Source organism: Acanthochromis polyacanthus, chromosome 4, assembly GCF_021347895.1.
Source record: "Acanthochromis polyacanthus isolate Apoly-LR-REF ecotype Palm Island chromosome 4, KAUST_Apoly_ChrSc, whole genome shotgun sequence".
In the NCBI taxonomy this organism is placed as follows: domain Eukaryota; kingdom Metazoa; phylum Chordata; class Actinopteri; family Pomacentridae; genus Acanthochromis; species Acanthochromis polyacanthus.
The window spans coordinates 34,197,792-34,222,917 of NC_067116.1; the positions used below are offsets into that span (position 1 = coordinate 34,197,792).

The 25,126-nt window shown below is 41.1% G+C and overlaps 2 protein-coding genes across 2 annotated transcripts in view; one reads left to right on the plus strand and one right to left on the minus strand.

The window, feature by feature from the left end:
* palld (palladin, cytoskeletal associated protein) overlaps positions 1-25,126 on the minus strand; it is a 74,205-nt gene that overhangs the window by 27,141 nt on the left and 21,938 nt on the right. Inside the window, exons 3-10 of the mRNA XM_022199508.2 lie at positions 17,285-17,460; positions 16,419-16,479; positions 15,549-15,666; positions 15,374-15,436; positions 10,396-10,537; positions 10,246-10,269; positions 9,410-9,529; positions 6,666-7,119 (exon numbers count right to left, since the gene is read on the minus strand). Of these exons, the coding sequence (XP_022055200.1) occupies positions 6,666-7,119; positions 9,410-9,529; positions 10,246-10,269; positions 10,396-10,537; positions 15,374-15,436; positions 15,549-15,666; positions 16,419-16,479; positions 17,285-17,460 (1,158 nt within the window). The remainder of the gene's footprint in view (positions 1-6,665; positions 7,120-9,409; positions 9,530-10,245; positions 10,270-10,395; positions 10,538-15,373; positions 15,437-15,548; positions 15,667-16,418; positions 16,480-17,284; positions 17,461-25,126) is intronic.
* anapc4 (anaphase promoting complex subunit 4) overlaps positions 10,442-25,126 on the plus strand; it is a 47,547-nt gene continuing 32,862 nt past the window's right edge. The window contains exon 1 of the mRNA XM_022199513.2: positions 10,442-10,553. The gene's annotated coding sequence lies outside the window, so the exon portion shown is untranslated. The remainder of the gene's footprint in view (positions 10,554-25,126) is intronic.

Below are 25,126 nucleotides of genomic sequence, written 5' to 3' on the forward strand. Positions count from 1 at the left end.
AGTTAAACCCCGGAGAGCCTGCACACTGAGAGGGAGTTGTTGTTGAATCAGCACAGACCATAACTCTGTCCAACATGACCACGTCCTCATGTTCAGATGTAAAACATGAGTTATGACTCGTCTCAAAGCATCCTCTCCTGTTATGTCTCGCTGCCATACAGTAGTCCTAAATCTTCTAAGATCTTTATTTGGACCCTTCCACAGGAACCCTGGTTTATTTTCCAGACCAGCTCACATAATAAAATTGGCTCCAGTGCCAAGATAACTTTTGGTTGCCTTGCATAACACATGTGCTTGAAGCAAGAGGTCGTTTTAGCAAAACATTTTTGCTTTGTCTGCTTAATCCTGGAAGTAACTTATGAGAGGGCAACCAAAACGGCCTCTGCATGGCTGTCAGTGGTTAATTTTATCCTGCTTACAGTAGTCTGAAAATAACACATCCATCAAATTCACTGCCTAAAGGGTAAAAGTCAAATATTATTGGTGTCTATGAGTAGAAACTACGGGTCGACAGATAGTTGTTTTTTTTTTAGGGCCTATTCTGATGATTAATAATCAAGATCAACAGCTGATATTTGGAACAGATGTACTGTTTAAATAGTATCAAAACTTAGAAAAACAGGCGCCCGTATAGCTCAACAGGTTAAGCGGGTGAACCATGTATAGGGGCTGGTCCCTGATGCAGCAGCCCAGGTTCGACTCCTGCGCGCGGCCCTTTGCTGCATGTTTTTCTCCCATGTTTCCTGTCTATCTCTTCACTGTGCCTATCAATAAAAGCTGAAAAAGGCCCAAAAAAACAAAATCCAAAGGGAAAAAGAGAACATTTCTGCAGATGGTTAGCCCTTCGAACCCCAAAGATTTTCTAGGATTACTGACTGTGGGTTCATTTTTACGGCACTTGTAAAGTCCTGCACCTCTGTTGAAACAGCACAACCATGGCTGGAAGTAGAGAGAACCAAAACATGTCTTATTGTAAGAAAGTTATAATGCCAGAAACCATAAAAAAGAAAAATCTAAAATTAAATTTCATTGAATATCTATTTTATAACTATTGAAAAAAACTGTAATCAATATGTGTAAGTGCCCACAGGTGTTACGAATAATGGGGGGGGGGAAATGATAACTCTGCCTTATGTAAGTATTTTACTACATAAGGCATGTATTTTACTACATGCATGTAGTAAAATACTACATGCATGTAGTATTTTTCAAGCCGAAAAGTCCTTGAATTTTTGTCATGTGACTGTTGGTCGCAGTCATTAATGACTTCACAGCTACAGCAAAAAGCGCAGAATTTATTGTTTTCAAAAAATATTTACATCTTTTTTTAATGACACATATAGAGAAGAGAATATAGAACAAAATCATTCTGCTAAAAAAATATTATACTTTATGTAAAATTCTTCCAACAGATTGTTATGTCAATGATGATTAGTTCATGGACTGTTTGAAAGTTGAAAATCCAATCCAGTGACTCTCGTTGTTTTGCAATTTCTGGCTCAGATAGACGGTGTCATTTTGGTGATTTTTTTAAAGGGCAGCATGCTTTACAAACCCTCAGGTGAATTTTGAAATTCAGGTGAAAAAAAACCCACAAATAATACCAACACTTGTTGCCAAATTCTGACTATTGGTTCCAATAATTGACTAGGCCAATCATCAGTCAATTCCAAGTAGAAACACTTGGAAAATTCTATAAAAAAGCCGGCTTGCTGTCTGCCTCTTCTCTACCTTGTGGTAAAAGACTTTGCTTTCTCTCCAAACCTGCACTTTGGTTCTAATCCAACCAGACAATCACAACCTCTCCCCTGAGAATTTCCTTTGATTCTTATGCTGATGTCTGGTATTGACGCCGGGCATCAGACCCAAATACCCACCAACCCTCAGTCTGTAGAGAAAAACAACAAGTCTGTTTTCACAGCTCAGACCTCCTGCAGTCTGTCCTGCCTGCCAAGTCACACAACAGCTTCCTCCATCTCATCAGCTCAGTGTTATTGAAACAAAAGTCATCCCTTACAGAGTGTTATTCCTTTAATTTAGAACAAGATTTGTGAACATGAACACACCTCTACGTTAAATATAAACACTGATATGGCGTTTTATAGCAAGAATTTTCGGGATATCTGCATATGAGTCACGTTTCTTGGGGATAGAAGCTTAAATGTACAGAATTCCTTGAGAAACAAGTATTAAAGTCTAGACATTAATCCCTTAAGCTGAGTGAACTGCTCATTCAGACTATAAAACTCAGTTCGTACCGATCCCTACTGCCTTTATATAAATGCAATGAAACACAGCTATTTCTCGATAAAGTCGTATTTTAAATATACAAGACACTGGGGTCAGAGTTTCCATTCTGTCTATTGAAGTTTTTGCAATTTAACAAAATGGTTTGTTAGAAAGTGCTTATTAAAAAAAAGGCCTGTAAAGTCACAGAAAAGTGATTAAAATAACAAGGTGGGATTGTTTTCAAAGCTGATGTTTCACAGCAGCTTGTGGCTCCCAGAGAAGAAACAACACATCAGCCTGACGACGAGCCACACGACAAACAGGAAGTGATGAGCTGGATGATAAGCTCGAAGGGCTTTAGGTCGAGAGAGGACGAGCTCGGTTCATACAGGCTGCTCGAGGAGGAAACAGAGTGCAGTCTGGCAGAAACATGACCTTTGGTTTATGGCAGGGCTGCTGTTTTTACTGTGCAATTACAGAATTTAAAGGGGAGAGGGCAGGCGTGGGGTGGCTTACGCTCTCTAATTGCCTCACAGTTGGGGGCTGATTGCTTCTAGTTCGTGCTGTTATTGTGGAAAAACTCATAGAAGGAGCTTTACTGTTATCCTGCTATTCAGAGAAACCTCAAACATAAGCAAGAAGTGAAACCTAGCGTTACTCATACGTCAAGCTATTGTATGTAGTACTGTACAAATCTTAAAGAGCCTCTGTTGTGCCTATTTGGGCTTTTCCCTTTCTTTTAGTGTTATAGTTTGTTCTTCTTCCACAACAAAAGCAGTTATTCTCCCCCACAGAAATTGCTGCTCCTTATCTTACAGTCCAGGCTTTTCTTCTGTTACTCATCGACCTCACTACGTAACTCATTTGCATAACACCTGCCTAACAGCGACTTTGACCGTCACACAAAAAATCTGCAGTTTTGTTGAAGTCCACCACAATTTGCTCACTACAGCCGCTTCTGCTACAGCTACATCACTCTTCCTATACTCAGAGATGTGTTGGTACTAGCTAATATTACCTCATTTTTGTCAGAGCAGACTGTTTTCTTGTTTTTTTTTAGATGGTAGCTAACGTGACACTTTAAAAACCAGGGTGAGAAGAGATGTTGCAGCAGTGCATAAGCAAAGTAATGTGTTTTTGGACATTTAAGCATCTAAACATATTCTAGTAAAGTCCAAAAGTAAAACTCTAAACCTTTAAATGTGAATAACATGGGGTCTTTAAGCTCATAGCTGCTTCAGGCACTCATAGACGTCTTACAACTAAATTTGTTTTTGAATGCCACAAACTGTTCTTAAATGATGCTCTTGTACTCTGTGAAAAAGTGTAATGCCATGTTTATTTCTCTTCAGTTCTTTGGTTTCATTCAAAGTTCTTTTAACTGTTGAAATGTACAATACTTTGATAATTAAATATTTAGTGATTTCTTGAGGAAAAAAGTTAAAATTCTCTGTCTCCAGATTTTTTTCTGGTTTCTTTTCCTCCTCTTTGACTGTAATATAAATATCTTGTGGACAAAAACAAGACATTTGATGATGCTATCTTGATCTCTGATAAACATTTTCTCCATGTTCTGACTTTTTATAGGCCAAACAACTAATAAATTAATAGAAAAAATAATGAAAATAATCATTAGTTGTAGCCCTAATTCAAAGTTTGCAACATTTTGTCCAAGTAGTCTAGTTTACAGTATATCAGTGATAGATTTATAACCTACAGTGTGATTTTGGTGATGTTTCGAAGTTGTTTTGGTGACATATGAAGGTTCACTGAAACTTTAAATATCATTTCTGATGTCAATTCTATATTTGCATCTCTCATGGCTTAGTTAATGAAGGCTACAGAACATGATACACAGCTCGTATTTAATCCAGAGCATCATCTTCACATCCAAATATTTACCTGTCATTTTCTGTCTCCTCCTCTATATTCACAGCTCTGGAAGCACAGAATTAACAAGTCATAATGTTTACATCAACAGATATGCAGCAGCACCCATAATCAGGACTCAAACCCAGGACACATGCTGTGAAAGTGAACTTTGCAATGCACGACCCAAGCTTCACTGCACTGTAACCAAACTCTAGTCTACATGCAGCCTGACGTACTGCAAGCCAGAGCAACACCAACATTAACTGTCTGGATGGATACTGACTGGATTGTTTAATACTGTGACAGGCATCAAACTTTTATAGAAATTTTTAGAAATATCTGCAAAAAATTCCCAATCAGTGAATTCAAATGAACTAAAAGGAAAAAATATTGACAGTGACAAATAAAAGGAAAGCAACACTCAGTGTGTGGTCATGCTAGCAGCTATTTGAGGCTATATTTAGGCACAGTGATGCTTTGAGCTAAACACCAACATCTGCTATTGCTGGAATATTGAAGTTCAGAACATTTACCATTTTGGTTTTGCATGTTTGCACCAGAATGTTTACTTTGTAACCAACTTAATTAAGGCTAATGGAAAGCATGTAGGAAAAAAGTAAGGATTTTAGATGAACAGAATTTTTAAACCCGATGATATCTCTGGATGAGAGGTCAGATGATTAAAGTTCTTATAAGGCTGATGTCCATGAATGTCGCTACCAAGATTTTTAGCAGTTCATCCAAACACTTCAGCCTTCAGCAGGTCATTTAAAGGTGGAGTAAGCCATTCTAATCCGAAACACGTTGTCAGATTCAGTAAATCTAGTGAGTAAATTGCAAAAGGGAAAAAACAAAGTGGCTCATTCTGATCCACACAGCGTTATTCCAGCCCAACCATGAACACAAGGGCGTTCACGCTCGTACATGCACAGGATAGTCCTGTGAATCCCCACATATTTTCCAGAGAATCAGATGAGTTATGTCTCCTTTATTTATTTATTTATTCTCTCTCTCCTTTATTTATTTATTTATTTATTCTCTCTCTTTTTTTTGCAGTGGATGGATATTATGCATCATCAGCTTTAGAAAAGGCGTGTCTTACGGTGTCAACCCCCCATCTCCTTCCTGTTTCCAAGGGCAACCACCTAGTGGGAAGTTCGTCAGGCTCGTCCATGCAGCAACCGCAGCAGCAGGTTGCCACAGGTGCTGGATCTGGCTCTATAACAACAATCTTACCTCTCATCAGTTTTAACTTTGTTGTGTTTCAGATGCTGTATGTGTGCTTACATGTCATTTGATATATTGCAACATTTGTTTGCTTCAGCTATGAGAACAGAAACGCCCAATTCCAAGCTTTATAAAGCTGAAACATTCCACTTTCAGTCCAGTTGTTTGTGGTGCAGCCATGGCAATGGGTGTCCATGTGTTTAGGAGACGAAGCTTCTGAAGGAGCACTGAAGGGATGGGAGTGTTTATTTGGCCTGTTGAGTTCAAATATCAACAAATCTTACAAGGAATGGCTGACTCCATGTTTAAGTTATTAGGATTGACCCTCTGGAAACCATGAATGTCTGTAGAAAGTTTGAGGCCAATGGTGCAGGGATCGCTTTAGTTATTACAGTTCATTATGAGGGGTGAATAAATAGATACCTAGAACACCTTCGATGGCAAGTGCAAATGTCAAGCAAATACTGATGCTTTCATTCATCCTGTAGAGATCATGAATGTTTGAACAAAATCTAATGACTGTTCATCTAATAGTTGTTCAGATATTTCAGTCTGGACCAACCACCCATTACACCAATATTGCCATCTCTAGCACGGTTTCGCTTACATGGCTAAATATCTCCACAAAGAGAAGAAAGTAAAGATCTCAGATTTAACCAACAGAATGAAAGAACACACCTCTGATAGTTGAGTGTGCAGCAGTGAGACATTATGGAAGTCTGGGGGTTAAGATGTCAACCATGTATTTGTGATATTCCTGATTTTTAGAAGTTTGTTGCATGCCATTGCCTCTCTTTGTCTTCCTCTCTCCTCATCTCTTTTCAGCTGTCAGCTATATCCCTTCCAAAAAAACAAAAAAGAAATGCATCAGCACGCGAGACAAGAATCCATGCAGACTTGCAGACATCTCCAAACAGGGCTACTGAAAATAAAGCCATTCAATGCCCAGCTCTTATCTAACACCAACATCCTACCTGATCCCTACAGAGCCGTCAGAAAAGGTGATCAGGAAACAACACGAGGGCTCTGTCCTGGGCTGGCCATGCAGTCTGAGGTCAGACAGAAACAATAGGAGCCATCCAGCAAAAGCCACACAGATCTGTTTGCAGCCTCAGACAGACAGCAGCTGACAGACTCGCCCTGGCACAACACGATGCCTCACTGACACCGAAATAAAAGCAGGGGAATGTTTTTGTTCTGAAAACGGCCGGGGATTCCCCCTTTTAACCCTTTCATAAAGCTGAGACACTATCATTTCCACCACGCCTCAGACAGTCCTCCCAGTCTGGCTCCCTCCCACGACTCTCCCGCCCCCGGAGGCACAGACAGGTACTCACAGCTTTGGTTTGGGTTTGGTAGGCAGCGGAGGACCCTCCTTCCACAGTGATGGAGACAGCTTGCCTGGGGTTGGAGGTGAGCCTGGGCTTTGACCTGCGACGTCTGCTGTAAGGTCAGACAGAGGTGGCAGAGGTGGAGGTGGAGGCGGGGGTGGAAGCGGGATGTCTTTCGGCAGGCTCGGAGGTGACGGTGGATTCGGAGGCTGGCCGTTCTGCCCCGAGCCTTTCCCTTTGTCCTCCACCTCCGAGCTCATCTGCACTGGAGGCAGAGCCGACACACTGGGCCAGATCTCCAGCTCCTTGACTCGGAGAGCCTCGGTGCCGGGCGGAGGCAGCGTCTTGGGTGGCAGCTCCAGGAGGCTGATCTCACTGGGTGGGGGAGGAGGGGGGAAGGCCGCCGCATCCTCAAATCCTGAGCTGTCACCAGACATGCCATTACTGGACGAGTCCTCGGCTGCACAGGGGAACAAACAAGAGGGAAAGTGGAATAGACTTTAATGTTTAGTTTTTCTTCTGGCTACTACATACCTCAGTGCATGAAGATAACACACAAACACACACACACACACACACACACACACACACACACACACACACACACACACACACACACACACACACACACACACACACAAACACACACAACTGTATCATGATCTGATCTGAAGCAGCAGCTGGATCCAGTCAGTCTGATGCAATTCCTGTTTATTCAGCCTTTCCTTTAAAGTCCTGCAGTGTACAGACGCAGTTCAGCCTGTAACACAGAAATATTTGTCCTGCTGTGCTCACATCTCACCCCTTCTCCCATATAGACTACACAATAATACACAAAACAAGAGATGGTCATCTTATTAAGACAACTTGTATAAATCACCCCAAACCGCAGGCCCTCCAGGGAACTAACAGACTATCAAATGTTAGTGTAATGAACAAACCTTGATTCATCTGCCAGACTACTTTTGTTCTGGAAAAAAAGATACATTTCATCATTGTTTAATTTTATAGTGAGATATAAACCTTCCAATAACAAGAAGTGATCTAATGTCGGAAGAATTTAACAGGATATACCAGTAATCAGTTTTTTCTTAGAATTAAGGAGATAAAAATTTGACACTAACCATTTGAGGATTATACTGTTTACAGGTCACTGCAGACCAAAAAGGACAGTCTAAACTATCAAAAGTGGATGAAGCCAACAAAAATGTCAACTGATAATAAAGCTTGAAAATACTATATCTGGAGCCTAAAACTGGAACTGAAATAAAGCCAAAAAAATCAAAATTTCGAGGACACACATGCATGAAATTAGTTACATACAAAGTAAATTAGTTTCACTGTGTAAAACCTTCAAAGTTTGGGTGTTTTCCACATCACTCAAACCACATGTTGAGGCACCCACACATATTTCAGCACACAGATGTAAAGGGTGCTTAAATTTAGTGAAAATGTTGTTAATATGCTGAAATTTCACTAAAGTAAAATCACTTGTGTAGAAAACCAGTCAACTAAAAGTAAAAAGTAACTGCTTTAAAATTTACTTTAACTGTGTGGTCAATGAGGTGCAGATAGATTGTTCTCTAGTTTCTTTCCCAGGCAGGATAAGAGCCTCTGTTCTAATATGGTTAGTTAGTGAACATGGTGTGACTGTACATTACTGAATGACAGATACTGAGCAACGTCATTATGCAGTCTAAGCCAAGCTGACAGACTTCTGTACCATGTTGTCTTCAGAATAGAATTAAAATACTATATAAAAAATACTGTTGCTCCTTTAGGTTAACTTACCCACTAAAAAAACCTAACAAACCAATGGTATACCTGGAAAGATTAAAATGTTCAGCCAATCACTGATACCCATACGTGTTTAGCAGAGTTCCGGGTTTACACAAACAGAAGACATTGTGGTTTGCTACCATCCCATTCTGAACCGACATCAGCAAAGATACCGGCATCACCATGGATAGTATTGAAATCCAGTGGGTACAGGTGATCAACTTCAGCACACATGAAGATTGGATGCAGAGATTTTAGCAGCAGATTTCTCCACGCTTTTGGGAAAGCAAAGCTTAAACTGCATAATAAAGCTGTTATAGTCTCAGCTCAACGTACGTGGTTACAGTTCAGGTTAATTTAGGCCTCACGTAGGGCATGTGTATCATTTTTTGCCAGTTTTAACTGTATTTTTTTGAACAATTTACTGCTACTTTACAGTTGAAATTTAATTTTGCAATTTAAATGTAATTTTACAGAAAACTAGTAAAATCACAGGATTTAAAAAATAATATTTTAACCTTAAAAAAACAAGAACAGACCAAATCTGTAAATAACATCAATTTCAAATATATATATCTAGACTGTAAAATGACACTTTTTTACTGTATTTAAATCAGCAAAAAATTGTTAATTTACACATGTATGCACATATTTTCCCCATTTTTACACTTTTTGAATGTTACGGTATTCAACCAATTTTATCATATTTTTTCTAGCAACTTGCTGCCAGATTTTCCTAGTTTTGTTTTTTTAATAAGATTTTTTTTTTTACAGTGCAGTTCACTTCTAATGCATTTCATCTCGACCTCTTTGCATGGAATGAACCTTGTGGATTCTGTAATTAAAATAATACTGAAAAAGTACACCAAAAATCTCTTTGTTACAGTAAGAAGATTATCACTTCTATCCCTCCTCCAACATTCAGTTTTATGGTAATGCCTTCTAATGGTTGACCTTTTTTTTTGACAAACCTGGAGTGACGGTGAGTTGAGCTGTGCTGTTAACTGAACCATACGGGTTGGACGCTGTGCAGCTGAACAGACCTCCATCCTCTGGAAAGGCCTCGGCTATCACCAGGGTACAGATCTCCTCTAAAAGTAATTAAAAAAACAACCACAGATAAACATAGGTAACCAGTTTGTGATCTAAAAGTTAGATATGATGTCAGAAGTAGGTCACAGTGAATACTGGGTGGAATTAAGACAGCTGAAGTTGATAGACAAGAGTCAACACAGGCCTGGAATGAAATGACATGCTGACACTTGATTTGTTTGTAATAGAGACATTCAGCAAACTGCAGGAGAAGTTATGTCAGCCTGATGAGGGGTTTGTCACGTAGGCTGGTGAGTCACTATTCAGACGCACAGAAATCAACGAGCAGAGAGAAAATGAACAAGCACTCATGACGAATAGACAGACACAATTACATGAACAGCAGCGCAGATGTTCAGGGATGTCTGAGTGATTCACAGCCTGAGGGAAACACCTGAAGTGACCTTCTGAGTCACACAGCTGACATAAATTAGTGTCATTATTTACATGGTGGAGTTTGCAGGTGAGTTTGCACGTGATGGAGTTTCTGAGCCTTCTCAGGGACTCCCTCTGACTATAATAGATGTGATAATGAGTGTTCTGTGAGATGCAGTAACTTGTGATCTGATGTAGTCACGACCAAAGCTGCAGCTCAGTCTGAGCCTCCAGACTAAGCTTATAATCCATTACTAATTTTACCCGCTAACTAGGGTTGCAAACATGAAAGCGGTGTCGTCATACTATAACGGAAATGGAAGGAACTGAGGCGACATACCTGACTCAGCTGCAGATCGGGGCTCTGATTCACAGTAAAATACAGGCGGAGAGGAAGAAAAGAAAAATATCTTGTTAGCATGTATGTGTGGCCGGTTTGGTGCTCAAAATTTTAAACAATTCAGCTGCAATGTGCTTATCAGTGTCTCACTTTTCTGCAGAATACGAAAATCGGGGGAGTCCAGGATCTCGTTTCCCTGACGGTACCATCGGACCTGCAGAGGAGGACTTCCACGGACTCTGCACTCCAGAACCACCACCTGACCCTCAGATGCCTGGGCGTCCTGCAAGAGCTGCACAGAGGAGAAGGTTGGTCAGCCACAGAGGAGTTAAAAAAGAAAAGTGAGCAGTAAGAAAAAAGAGTGAGTGAGTGACGGATGACGAGTACATGAGAAGAGAATGAAACTAGTTCTGAAAAGAATAAATCTACTTCAGATTAAACAGATGACAAACAGAGTCATAATGGTGATCTGCTCCAGCTAAGGAAATGAGAGGTCATCAAATAAAAGTTTTCATGGTAATTCTCACAGGACATTGTGGTGCTCGTTTTGGCCTTTTTTAATTCTAGTAACCTTCCTCCGACTTTATCCTGGATGCCTTTTCCAGCCAAGGAAGAAGAAAATGGCCATCATATATGTAGACATCTTTTTCTTATAGCATCTCTTTTAAGCTTATATTTTGGGGTATTTTTGTGCATTGGTTTGAATAAGGCAGTGGAGAGCGACAAGAGGTGAAGAACATAGTCCCATCAGCCTGAATCATTCTTTGCTGGTTTCTTGGATATTTTCTTCCACAAACCTGAAATCTGCTGACATTTTATTGGATCTGCCTGCTCCATTAGCTTTGCACATCCAAAAATAGTTCTAAACTGGAGTGTTTATTAAGTCAATTGGTTTCAACTTTAGCCTAAATCGAGCATCTGTTTAGCTCCAAACAGCTGTTACAAAGTTTACTTTGTCACCAGCGATGAAATAATTTCTTAAATATTTGGATAATGACGAATTGAATGTGCAAGTTATATTTGACAAGTTGTCAAATGTAAGTCGTCTTTTCGGCATCTGTTTATCACCACTGACAGATATGGATGATTATTGGAGGTCTGTGAGAGGGGATTTTCCCTAAACAAGATTTTTAAGAGTTCACTGTGTGATTATGGAAAAACATGCAAAAAAAATTGGATCAGCTACCTCGAGTTAGCAGCTCGAAAGGCTATTAATTGACATATATTAGCAAAAACATTAAAACCACTTGCCAAATATTGTGTAGGTCCCCTAGTACCACCTGGGCCTGAACATAAAACCTCTATAGGTGCTTTGGGACATTGGCATCGGATTCTTTGGGTCCAGTGGGTTACTGGATTGGGACCTCCATAAATCAAGTTTTGTTCCAATGTATTCCATGAATGCTTTATCAGATTGGGATTTGAGGGGTTTGGAGGCCAAATTAAAGCCTCAAACTCTTTGTTGTGTTCCTCGAGCCATTCCTGAGTGGTTTTTGAAGGGCCACATTGGAAAGGCTGCTGCTGCTAGAGGGGATGTGCTTGGTCTGGGACAATGTTTAGCTCAAGGAAGCGTGTCAAAAGATTGGCAAAATGAATGCTAGGTCCAAAAGGATTCCAGCAGAGTATTGCCTTGTGATAAGAAGATCAATGCCATTCACTTCACAAGTTGGTAGTTTTAAGGTTGTTGATGTTTTTTAGACTCTGATGTATGCCTTTTGTTGGCTTTTGCACTACAGTTCTAGTAAATGTGTGAAAATAGTGTTTAAAGCATTAAGAAGACCCAGCTCTGTGTGGGTGTGCTCAAATTCCAAATTGTAAGACCTCCTTCTTACAAATGCAGATTTAACTGCCTCGTCTAATCCATCACATGACGTCCTATGGTGTTGCAGAACTAAAATAACATCCACATGGGAGCTGATGGAGAAGCCACAGTGACACAGTCTGGAATATCCATCAGCAGGAGGCACTCAGTGTCAGCGTGGATAAATGTGCCCCTCTGTGTGTTGTTAGCATGGGCGTATTTTGGGAAGACCAAGAGTGGAATGTACATCGTGAGTCTGACAGTGTATGTGTGTGGGTGTGTTGTTGAGGGTGACATCACAGTGACTTGAGCATCCTCTCATTGAGATGATTAAAGCCAGCGACAGTTTTTTGAAGGAGGCTGGGTGTGGGGGTGAAGAAAAACAAATGTCTTTTTGTAATGAAGTGGAAAACGATTTAGGGCCTGACTGGCTGAATGAGAGTGAAAGAGACCTGACCCTTGTGGGTTTGGCAGGACTGTTTGAAGCTGTGCCTCAGTCCCGCCATCACAAGACCCACAGCCCGAGGGTGGGGGAGCCAGGGGGGCAGCTGGGGGAGTGTTGAAGAGTCTGAGCTGGAAGAGGGTGTTCTGGACCTGGAGGAGGAGCTCTTGTCGGAGTCTATGTTTTATCTGACCCCCACTGCCGAAAGCCACATTACCACATGCAGTTATTATGGGAAGGCAGAGAGTCTGAGGACATGTGTATCAGGTTCTCTGTCTGTATGTGTGCATGTATCGCATGTATGATGTACCTTATGTAAGTATGTATGTATCTGTGGCTGCTTTTCATGGTTTGGATTAAGGTCTCTTGGTTCCATTATAGGAAATTCTTAATGCTACAGGTTACAAAATATTTTAGACAATGGTAGGCCTCTGACTTTGTGGCAACAGTTTGGTTTGGGAAACATGTAAGACCTTTGGGATGAATTAAAATGCCAGCCGGTTAACGATTTTGAGGCTGAATGGCATTCCTGCAGCCAGGTACCAAAACTTTAATGGAACCAGAAGACTGGAGGCTGTTAGAGCTGCATGTTAACGATTACAGCTTCGGAGTGACTTTCAGCAATCATATATGTGCTTAAAGTTTGAGTGTCCACTTAAGACAATGTTCTACTTTCCATGTTTTCAAGTACACAAAGGATCCACTGGAGTCCGTGATGTAAATTTCTTCATCCCTAAAGGTCCATGAGAGTCTGTGCAGACCCATCAACATGCAGAGGAAATTTGTGCCCACATGATGACTATACTACAAGAGTAATAGTGTGCAACAAACTGTACATGTTTGGAATGGGGTCCTCCAAGAAGACTAGAAAAATAGCATGTAAGCAAAAACTGTCTGAGGATATCCACAGCTGTCTATGTAGGCGTCCAAATGGGAGAACAATCAAGGCTTTAGGACAGTGTGATACATTCCACGCCCGTGAGTATGCGAGGGTCCGCTTCAGTCTACATGATGTAGAATTCATCTTCTGCCCAAGTATGTCGACATGGAATGGAATCTGTGTCCGTGCTGGTAGTCAGCTTGGTGACTACACTACAGTAGCAGGGCAGTAGAGCACTGATCTACTGCACATGTATGGAATGGAGTCCTCGAAGTGGACTAGGACATATTTAATGTCTAGTGTGTCATACTCTCTGTGTCTACAAGGGTTTATATGTTGTAGGTTTCTTAATCTGCCCAACATCTGTGTGCTTGGATTGTCTGCATGGTGAATATGCTTTAACCCTCAAGCGACCAAGTGGGGTCATTTATGACCCCAGCCATATAATTATATTTGCCGTTTTTATATCTTTTATCCGAAAAATGTTTCCTACCATGAATTTGTCAATCTACTTGTCCTACAGCTGCTCATAGTTTTTTGTAGAGATCGGCCAACTGGTGTGACAAGGACAATGGAAACTTGTCTGGGGTCAGTTATGACCCCAAAAAGATGTATAGGTTTTTCACTATTCTAGGCCTTAGTTTTATTTATTTACTTCTACCTCCAATCGCTGTATTTCAGTGTTTTGCAGTGCACTATAGCTGGCAGACCTACATTTTTATCCACAGCTGCCCTGGGGCAGACTGACTGGCTGCCAATCCACTCCTACAACCCCTCTGACCACCACCAACATTACACAGCATACACATTCATACACCAGTGTAAGTGGCAGCACTGGAGGTAAGTTGGGTTGGGTAAAGTGTCTTGCATTGGACGAACGGCTCTGCCACCTGAGCCACAGCCGCCCCTAATCTAAATACTTCTCTGCATGTTACATTGCACACATACAGACAAGATGTTTGTGTAGATTTTGTTTTTATGTACTTTTGATTTACTATTGAGAAAACAAAAGGAATAAAGTTTTAAAAGAAGTGGCAGACAAAGCGTGTCTAAATAAATGTTATTGCGTTCTTACAATGCTTCACATTGTTCATATGGTTTTACTTTAGCTCTGAGTCAAAAATGATTCAAATCCATGAATAATAAAAGAAGGTTACTTTAGAATATCCATCTTAAAATGCAGTGGATTGGAATAGGTAAGAAAGCACAAAAAGAGGCACTAAAGTAGACATATTCCTGTGTAAAATAGTCGGTCATTTTAGTTGCTAAAATAGCTTGGTCGCTTGAGGGTTAAGGGCAACAGTGTGTATTCTTAGCAGGAGTGTTGATTCATGGGATTTGTAGATATGACCGACTGTGCATGTGTAAAACTGAGTTTTTCTGGCAGACTAGGAAAGTTTTATTAAAACAACTTTGTGTGTATATGAATGCCTGCTAGGATGTATTGAGTAGGCAAGAATTTGTGCGATGTAAATTCATCAGCCCAAGTTAGTGAGAATGGCTTGAGTGGAGACACACTACAGGGGCAATATTGCTAAGCAGTAGTATGCATGCACTGAATACGCTAATATGATTGCCTTGCAGGTATGTGTATGGGTAGCTGCAGATACCATAGACTTCTATGTGTTTTTTTTATGCATACTTTTCTAACCCACAGCAGTCTGTTTGGAGGACTAGTTCCATGCATCTGCAGGAAGTTGTATGTATGTAATTGCATTCCTGCTACTGTTCACGTGGCACACATTTTCTATAGCTTAGTGTTTGACAAAAATGATGTAACTGTGCTGCAGCTGCACTACAAGGGTGATAGTGTGAATATGTAGATATGATCTCATGTGCATGTTTGGAACAGAGTCCTTCAAGTGGGTTGCACAGGGTTTGACAAGAAATTTATTAACAACAACCACACATCTGAAGTATCCACAGTTGTCTGAGTGCACGTCTGCAGTGGAGCTTAAATAAGGCTTTACTCTTCATGTATAATCTGTTACATATGCAGACTTACCTTGGTGAATACAGGAGGCCCTGATACCTCAGCACCATACAGTGATGACACTGGGCTCTGCATCTAGAGGACAACACAGACTTTTTTTGAACAAGTGGATTCCTTTCAGAAAGAGAATTTTCATATACATTTGAAATAGTCTGACTCCATTGTGCTATGTGCTGTCGGTTCTTACTCGCTGTGGGGGCTGAGACAAGGCCTGGACCAAGGTGGAGCGGTGAGGAAGCACCTCAGGGGTTTTGGGTGATGATGAGCGTATTGTTAGGGACATTGAAGTGGTCTTCTTCTGCATTCTAAAATGAGCAAAATACAAATTAACTCACAAGCAAGAACACACGACTGAGAAACAAATAAGGACTTTCTCAACTCTATATGCTTTTAGCTAAAATGTGATACTTGAAAGAAAACTGTCTTCCCAACAATTAAGATGATATCAGTGATCTTGGCTTCAGTTTGTAAACAGAAAGGGAAGCATAAATCAGGAAATTGTCCAAATGGAGGAAGATTTATACAACAGATAATAATCAAAAACATTCTGAGAAATAGCAAGCACTCAGAGCGAGTACTGTTGTAAGGGATGCAAAAATATACTTGTCAAAGCATTACTTTAACGATAGAAACTGCTGATTTTATAACAGATGGAACAGAAGCAGAAAAAGTAGAATAAAGGTTAAGAAATGACACGCCTCATGGCCCATATTGCCATTAAATTTACAAGTTAACACTGTGGTATGAAGCAGAACAACACAAAGAGTGAAAATGGCATCGGGTAAAAAGTTTAACCTTTGAAAATGAACGCAGGGAACAACTTTTACTGGGTGATATTTTTTTAACCATATTACCTCCTGCACCTCTCATTATTAAGATTGTGTCCTGTGTACAGGGCCTGCAGGGTTATGGCTCTTTGAAGGCCTTTTGAGGACCTTGTTAAATAAGTGCAGGCAGCAGACTTGATTAGCTGCAGCAGGGCTCAGTTAACCTGTTCAGGGGTTCAAGGTTCACTCGGGCATGCAGTCACAAGAGGTCAAGCAGAAAACCCACGTACTGAGGCATGACTCCTGATCTGGATTTTGCTCCTTCTCCTTCTGAGTCTGAGGACGAAGCCCCTGCAAGGAGACGAAAACAAAAACAGTGGTGGTTTTTTGTTATATGATATAGACGATGTTCTCCAAGACAGATTAACTACAGATTCCTAGGGGGAAAAAATGTTTTTTTTAGAATGTGCTACACTATATGTCAAAATTGGTACATTCTTCATAAAAATCTTTACAAAAACTGCCTTCGCCCGAGTCAGCTGGGATAGGCTCCAGCACCCCCCGTGACCCAAGTGAGGATAAAGCGGTGTATAGAGAATAGATGGATGGATGGATATTACTTCTTGTCCTGCCAGTACATCCAGTTTTATCCCTGATTACTGAGGGTTTTTTTTGCAGCAGCAGCAGAAGGACAGCACTCCAAGGTGGGTCCTCAGACAATACTGCCTTTGTGCTGTGAAGCATTACAAAAGATTAGCCACCAACGAATGGGGTTGAACAGTTAATTGATTTCAAATTGGAATCGCAATTGGAAACAATGCACTTAACAAATCACTGACGTAGTTCATTCCGATTAATTCATTTCAATAGACACACCTACTATCAACTGTGTTTAGTCAATAGTTTCACAAATTCATGCCATCCTTCATGTACCTCATGTGGTAATGCTCCATCCCGTCTTAAATCTACTATGCAGTGAATATTCATCTGAAGCTTGACTTTAAATAAAAATACCACAAGTCAAATCATAATTTGAGCCAGAAGAATCTCCATCAGATATTTTCCCCCAAATTGTTTAGTCCTAATATCAGTCTTTGCGCTGCTAAAAGTATTGCAGTCATTTATTGAGGTGAAAATGGTGCCTTTGATTTCTGACCTTCAATGTAAACCTCAGCAGAAGTGTTGTCTGCTCCGAGGCTGTTGGAGGCCACGCAGGTGTAACGTCCAGTGTCGTCCTCAAAGGCTTCAGCGATCACCAGAGTGTGCAGGTCACCATCCCTCCAGATCTGGATGTCAGGAGAGTTATGGAGCTCACGGCCTTCACAGAACCACCTGGCAGGAAAAGTAAAATACAGCTTCAGTTATCTGTTATGACAGTGATGAAGATGGTTTTGTGTTGCTGAAACAAAGTCTTACAGTAAGTGACAAGGACTGCTGCAGTAGGACAGGTTGTCCTATAAGTGTCACATTTCTTATTATGGAGGTCATATTTGTTGGCCTTCCAAAGAATTGGAGTCAACTGATTATCAACCTAAACAATTATCAGATTCATAATTTTTCTGATTATTGTTGTTTTTTGTGACCAAAATAAATAGATGAATAAAATAGAAATTAAAAATGCTCACATTATTCTCTACCAGAAGTCACATGTGGGATTCTGAAGTCAACTGGAAGAATGGTTATTGGTCTGATGAGACGCCAATCGAGGTTTTCATCCATCAGACTAGATGCTATGTTTGGCAACACCAAATACCATGCAGCATCACAAACACACCCTCCCTGCTGTGAAGCATGGTGGTGGCAGCATCATGATGTGGGGATGCTTCTCAGCAGCAGGTCCTGGAAGGCTTGTAAAGCTAGAGGTTAAAATGCAGTGAAGGAGGCCACCAAGACACTTATGACTCCTTTGGAGGAGTTACAAGCTTCAGCAGCTGAGATGGAAGAGGTTGTGCATACAACAACTGTTGACTGTTCTCATCATCGCTTTATGGAGGAGTGGCAAAGAGAGAGAAAGAGAGCCACTGCTGAAAAAAGCTAATAATAAATCTGAATCAGAATTTGTCAGAAAGCATGTGGACACTCTGAAGTCAACTGGAGGAAAGTTCTTTGGTCTAAAAATTTAGCTTTTTTGGCCACCACACCAGAAACTATATTTGGAGAACACTAAAAACACTGAACATCATCACAAACACACTACCCCACTGAGAAGCATGATGACAAACACTGGCTTGTAGCTATACTTTTTATAGAAAATTTTTATGTAGGGAACTTTTTATTGGCACTAGATATACACCAATGTGTTTGGACTCAGGGTGTTCAACAGGATGTAGGGACCCCGTAGGTTGTGATGAACATTCCAACAAAGGTAAAATCTTACATTAGACACCAGTGGCAAGAAGATTCATGACTGGAATTTAAGTCTCTTTTCAAAAAACTGTTATCTTACAAGCATAAGCCATCACTCTTCTTGACAAACACACAAACTTAAATACACCTCTGCCAAATATGATGGAGGCCTGCCAATCAGCCTCACATTCATAACTACTCATTCACACACACCCCCTGGGCATGTCTGAGTTTCCATATCTGCCGAACATCAGCCGCCCTGAGGTGCTGACAAGACGGCGTGTTACGGGAAGCAGGAACACCCTTTCCCTCTTACCAATCAGAGGCATGTGTTTCTGGACAGGCGCCTGGGCCCCGCACCACCTCCCTGGGGTTCGCTAACAGGCTTTGTTCCCTGATCTGGGACCCAGGAGGGATGAGAGAGTCTCCAACACCGCCAGCTTCATCTGTCTCATCTCTCTTCACAGGGTTATGATTAAAGCAGACCCCCCAGCACCATGTTGCCACATCAAATACAGGATCAAACAACAGGGGTCAAATCACCCATCCTCTTCAAACACATACAAGTGCCGGCTTTGAATGTCCTGATTCGCTTTTATCAGCAGTCGAGTCTTATCCTCTTCTCAAAGAGTTGTTATAAAACATCAGTTCAAGACGCCTGCAGTCAACTGACATGAACTGCATCAGCGCCCTTTTAAAAGAGAAGGTATATCTGTCCCGTTCACCTCCTGACCTCTGCACTGACAGGGGGAGGGGAAGGAATTCACAAAACGCTGGAAGAACAGCTGTTCTGTCCATCCACAGCCCCGACCTGAGGACATGCCAGCTATCTCAGAGAGCTGCATAGAAATTCCCGGCATCCCTCTGCATGGCCATTAAATGATTTTATACACCACGGTGTGTCAGTCAAAAATCAGGCCGACTCCTGTTCCAGAAAGCAATCAATCAGCCAAAGCATCCAGACAACACTTCATTCTGGAGGATTTACACCTGACAGGGTGGGTGTGGGAGCTGAGAATGAGACGGAGAAAGTGAATGAATGGATGGCGAGTACAGGATCAGGAGGTGAATGAGTCAGACTGGGTCAGACAGGAAAATTGATACGCTCTGTCATTACCGAGACGGATCTGGCTGAGCGATTCATCAGTATCATTGATAGGTGGAGCGGCACACAGCTTTGTCACACTGCTTTCTCTGCTGTTGTTTTAACACCAAGCCCCCAGTACAATAGATTCCTCAGAGTGTTTCCTTATCGCTCTACGAAGTGAAACAAAGGAAGCCCGACTGGTTGTATAATTCAGCCAGACCCGGTTGTGTTAAATAATAAGAACCAGACTGTGGCATGAGAGTTATGAAGAGCTGCTCATGGCACGAGCAAGAGAGATGTTATCGGCTGGTGTGTCAGGCCTGGAAGCAACAAAAGCCAAGAGTCATCGACCACAGTTCAGCTATTGTGCTTCAAACACACCATCCAGACAGACAGAGGAAGGCTGGATCCTGTGTAACATGACTTTGTTATAGTGCACACGCCAAATTCTCTGGTCCGAAATTGACGGCAGCTGGCGACTGACAGTGAAAAGTTGATTTTCTGAGCAAACCAATATGTCTGTGTGGTTTTGAAATCCATTTTTCTGGATTATAACCAGGCGCAGAAAAAAGGGAAAACAACTCGTTTGGGTGACTGCCATGTCTCCTGGGGATTTGCTTGGGAAACTCAGGTTTCTTTTGTTGGTTAAACCTCCTTTTCTTTCTTTCAAGTCGCTCAGTGTATTAATCAAAACTGGTTCTCAATGGACTCTTGCAGCCATATGCTCTAAGTTTGATCTAGACGGCATAATGCAAATCCCCTTCAATATAGGAAAATCATTTGAGACATTTTTTGAGCGCTGTTAAATTAAACACATACAGCAAAGGGCTTGATGTAACACATGACATCATTAAAGTAATGACTATGGTTTTGTGATGGAGGAGGCTGTTGGAGGTGCTGTGAATGAGCTTTTTGTGTGGATCATGTATGTAACTGTCGTGAACAGAGGCCAGTAAACAGCAGGCAGATATGTTTTCCACAGGGTGGCCTGAATCGATCCAGATCCCAAAGAAAGAAAATATCCATGCAGCAGCATATGGGAGTTAAAATGCAAAAATAGAAATGCAATTCAAGCGTTCATGAGTGGGTTTTTTTTTTTCCCTTTTTTATATTAAACAGAGTAGTTTTCCATTCTGGTTAAGGTTTTCCTTGAACCTAAAACACAGACCATCTGCTCAGCAGGAGGAAAGACATGGAAATTGGTTAGGGCACCACATTTTGACGAAAAACAGAGCAGAGCAGGAGAGAAGCTCCTCTGAGGGTTAACTCGGAAGCACAAACTATCCCCAACAAGCACAATAATAAAAACCCCTTATTAATCAACCTTAATGATCCACCATTATGCATAATTACCGAGCAAACTCATTTGGAAAGAGACAGTAATGTTTATTTAATCCCCTCTCTATTTCTGTGGAATGTGCTGAATATGGAGATAGGCCCAAACACCATGGGGATGTTTTTCCCCTGTGGGGGGAACCAGGACTTTGTTGAGTCACATTCAGTGTAGCAGGCACTGAAGGAATTCGACCATCAATAACCTCGGTTGGAGGGGAAGCAGGGTGTGTTAGAATAGCACTCACTCAGCGCTCTGAGAAAACTGAGTGAAGGTAGAAATTTCTTGGCAGAGCACAGCTTTACCACCCATTTCCTCCAAACACAATACTATTATAACACGACTATTCAGAACATGCATACAAAGCAGCTGTAAGTGAACCTCGATTAACGCCTCACCTCTTCATTCACCCCCCCCACCCAAAGGCATCCAGCCAAGATGGTGATTAAGCATCCCACCATCCCCATCAAACAGCCTGTCACCAACTCCCAGAACAATAATAGCATGTGAGAGAGCAATTATGCACATCTCAGTGAGGACAATTGAGGCCAGATGATGCCTCAGATAGCACAGGGTGCTCTCTATGCTAACCTAGTCCCATCCAGAAGAAGAGAGCATTCCACAGGACGGGCCAAACCAGAGCCCGTTGCCCTGGCCTCGATAGTGCGTGCTGAAGGGCCGCGCTCTCCTCATCTGACCCTGTTGTTATTTGCTGCTGTTGATGGAAACTTTTATGAAGCAAAGCTCAGTTTCACCACAAACCCAAATGAGTGGAGGCCAGAGCGCAGAGGGAAGAGAAAAAAAAGGGAGAGTGTAAGAGGGTTCAATCACAAAAATGACCTTGACAAGATGCAGGAGTGACCAGCTTGCAAAAAAAACCTTTCAAACAATCAGTATGAAACATAATGAACCGTTAGATGACTTCCTGAGACATGTTTGTCTTTGCTTTTCCTTAGAGATGAATCTCAGAGTTGAGTTTCAAGCCTATAGACCACAAGAGTCAACCCAAGTTCAACTGGACATCAGCAGCAGCGGCATCAAGGCTGTCTTTATCCATAATTACAAACTACAATAGAGGTCAGCTCAAACTGCCCAAGCTATAAATAATGTTGGCGTCATTATCCACAGACAGAGAAATCTCCTAATTTATGCAAACACAGAATAGGAAGGATACAGAGTTTCCTCTTTCCCACGGATGCTGACTGAAACCAGCAGCACTAAAATGCTCAGTGAAAGGTAAAAAGCAGAACCAAACAAACTAAAGCAAAATATTTAATTCCACCACAGCTCCCCTCACTACAGTAATCTTGCTAAAAGCACCATTTACCTCCCTCACTGGTTTGCAACATCCAACTTTAAACAAAGTTCTCTTTCACATTCACTTTCATTTTATCTGAGACAATCAAAGCTGCACCTAAAGCTGTGTCTGATCAGTGTTTTTAGCTACATTAGCAGCAGGACTGTAGGTCTTTGTTCACCATTTTGGTGCAGAAGGAAATACCTCGAGAAGTCATGAAATGCACAAAAAGTCATGGTGCACAGAGGATGAACCCTATCTGTTTTACTGATCTCTTCCTCTAGCATCATGTGTATGTTCACATCTTTGGCTATTAGCTAAATACTTCCACAACTATTTGGTGGATTGACTGCTCGTCATTTTAGAACTGTTACTGTGAATATGTTAAGGGTGGTCTTACAGAGCAGCAAGCATGACTGTAGACTCTTGTTAAATAATCAAGAACTCTAAGCCTTTGTTTAAACAAAGTGTGATAGTGTTTATAAAACCAAAAATGTTTGCAGCAGATTTGTGGCAAACTTGTCAGTATTTGTGTAAAGGCAGTGGTTTGCTAAAAAATGTTGTCACACATTTGCCAATGTGTTCCACTAGTGGAAAAACTAGTGGCGAATTCCCAGCCACATACTCCAGAACTGTAATTGGTAATATTGTAATTCCATACTAGCCATAGTTAGGAATGTGAGCGTGAATGGTTGTCTTTCCTGGTTGTATCTGGACTCTCACCCTCCTTTGACCCTCTGAAACATAAAATGTATACAGCTGATGGATGGAGGGATCATTTTTTAGTTTTAGGTGGCACATAAACACTTAAAATATGAGTTTTCAACAAGTTTGCTGCATTCACTGTTCCCTCCATCCATTATTTATAGCTATTTTATCCTAGAATACTGAAATACAAGGTCTTTCCCTGCTGATTGTTGACAGCCTCCTGGACAGACTACCAGTCCATTATAGGGTAAATACAGAGACAGACAACCAATCACACTTACATTCACACCTACGGACAATTTAGAATCACTTCATTTGACCTCAGCATGTCTTTGGACCGTGGGAGGAAGCCGGAGCAGTGAAAGCACATGTAAACACAAGAAGAAAACATACAAGCTCCACAAAGAAAGATTCCAGCTGTGGTACCAACAAAGCCTTGAATTCGGTATTCGTTGACTAGAACTGTTTGTCAGAAAGATCAAGAGCATCTCTGCAAAGCATTTCCGCATCTTTCAGCTTGTTGTTTTGATTTTCGGAGTTAAAAACCAAATCAGCATCTTTTTAAAAAATCCCATGCAGCAGTTTTAGGTTAAGGTGCTTTGATAAACCCAGTGTACCATCCCAGAACCAAATACGAGAAAGTTTGGAACTAGCTGGTAGGAGCTTGTTGCCATGGTAGCACATATCACAGATCTGATTGATTTCTCAGGAGTTGTTGAAGACTGAAAAGATTTCATTATGTTGTTCTGGAGATTGTTGGAGCAGGTGATGCTCTGATGATCTGTGTGAATGGACAATGAAGTGTTGTTTTATTTTAGATAGGAAGAGCATCATTCTAAACTAGATGAGCACTAAAGGCCACAGCTTTAAATAGAAGTGATCTAAATCTGCAACCAAATTTAAAATATTCTTCCTTCATCCAAGCTCCATCTCTCCAACAATGTTCCTAAACTTTGGGCAAATAGTCTTCATGTAATCCATGGTTCGGCCTTGGTGGAGAAATTAATGCAGATGTTCTAAATGTTCTTAATGCATAAATACGTTAACTTTATGAAGCCATAGCATCTTATTGTTTTTTTTCATCTTATTCTAGAGTTCTGTTTCCAAGCAGTCAAAAAACTAATGAGCGCTGCTTTATTCTGCCATCCATTAGCAAACATTAGCAGCAGTTAGTTGTAGCAGTTTTGTTGCTGCCAAAGCTAAATAATTTGACATGGCATGCATATCTACAAATGCTGTACATTCCAGCCTTTTAGTTTGCGTTATTAACAGTAGACATTAACATGGCAGATTTGAAACGGAGCTCAGTTTAAGGGTTCTGCTACGTGCCATCAAGCACAAGTGTCTTGATTAAAGATGATACATGCAGGAATCCAGCCTAATAAAGAAGCAGACGCTCTCAGATGATGGAGCCCAGTTAATCGTGGCACAAGATCACGGGTCAGAGTTCAGTGGAATTTTCTGGACAGCAGACAGCTGCAGATGACAGTCGAAGCTCTGACCGGAAGTAACGAATAGGAGATTTTTCTCCATTTTAACCATCAACTGACAGCAGACCTCAGAGCCAAGTAGAGAAAAGGCTCCAACTGAATCATCATGGACATTAATATAAAACATGAGCTTAAAACTCTGGAGTATAATAGTAAACATGGTGAATATTCTATAAACCTAACTGGATTTGTCAGTGCAGGAATGAACTGCTGAGTTGAATGAAGTGTGTGAACTGAAATAGTGAGAGACATGTGCAGCAGCTGAGCTACAAATCCACATGCCTCGGCACTGAGGGGGATGTCCCTCACACACACACACACACACACACACACACACACACACACACACACACACACACACACACACACACACACACACACACACACACACACACACACATTCCACTTAATTTATTGTAAATGAATGAGATATTACAGAAAATCAACAGACAGTATAACCTATTATGCAAATGCAAATACAAAATACCCACAGTTTACCAGCTGTTAATTCAAAAAGCAACATTGCAATATTATGTGTTTAAAAAGTAACTTCTCATTAATCATTTTCTCCAAAAACACCCAAATCCATATCCAGGTTCAATGACTTGTCAACCATGCTACTTTCATTCAGCCTGAGTCTGACAGTCACAGTGATATATAATCAGGCTGAAGCTCTATAAAGAGATATAATAAATTAAGTTCCACCCAGTCATACCAGCTAATGACATCACTAACTA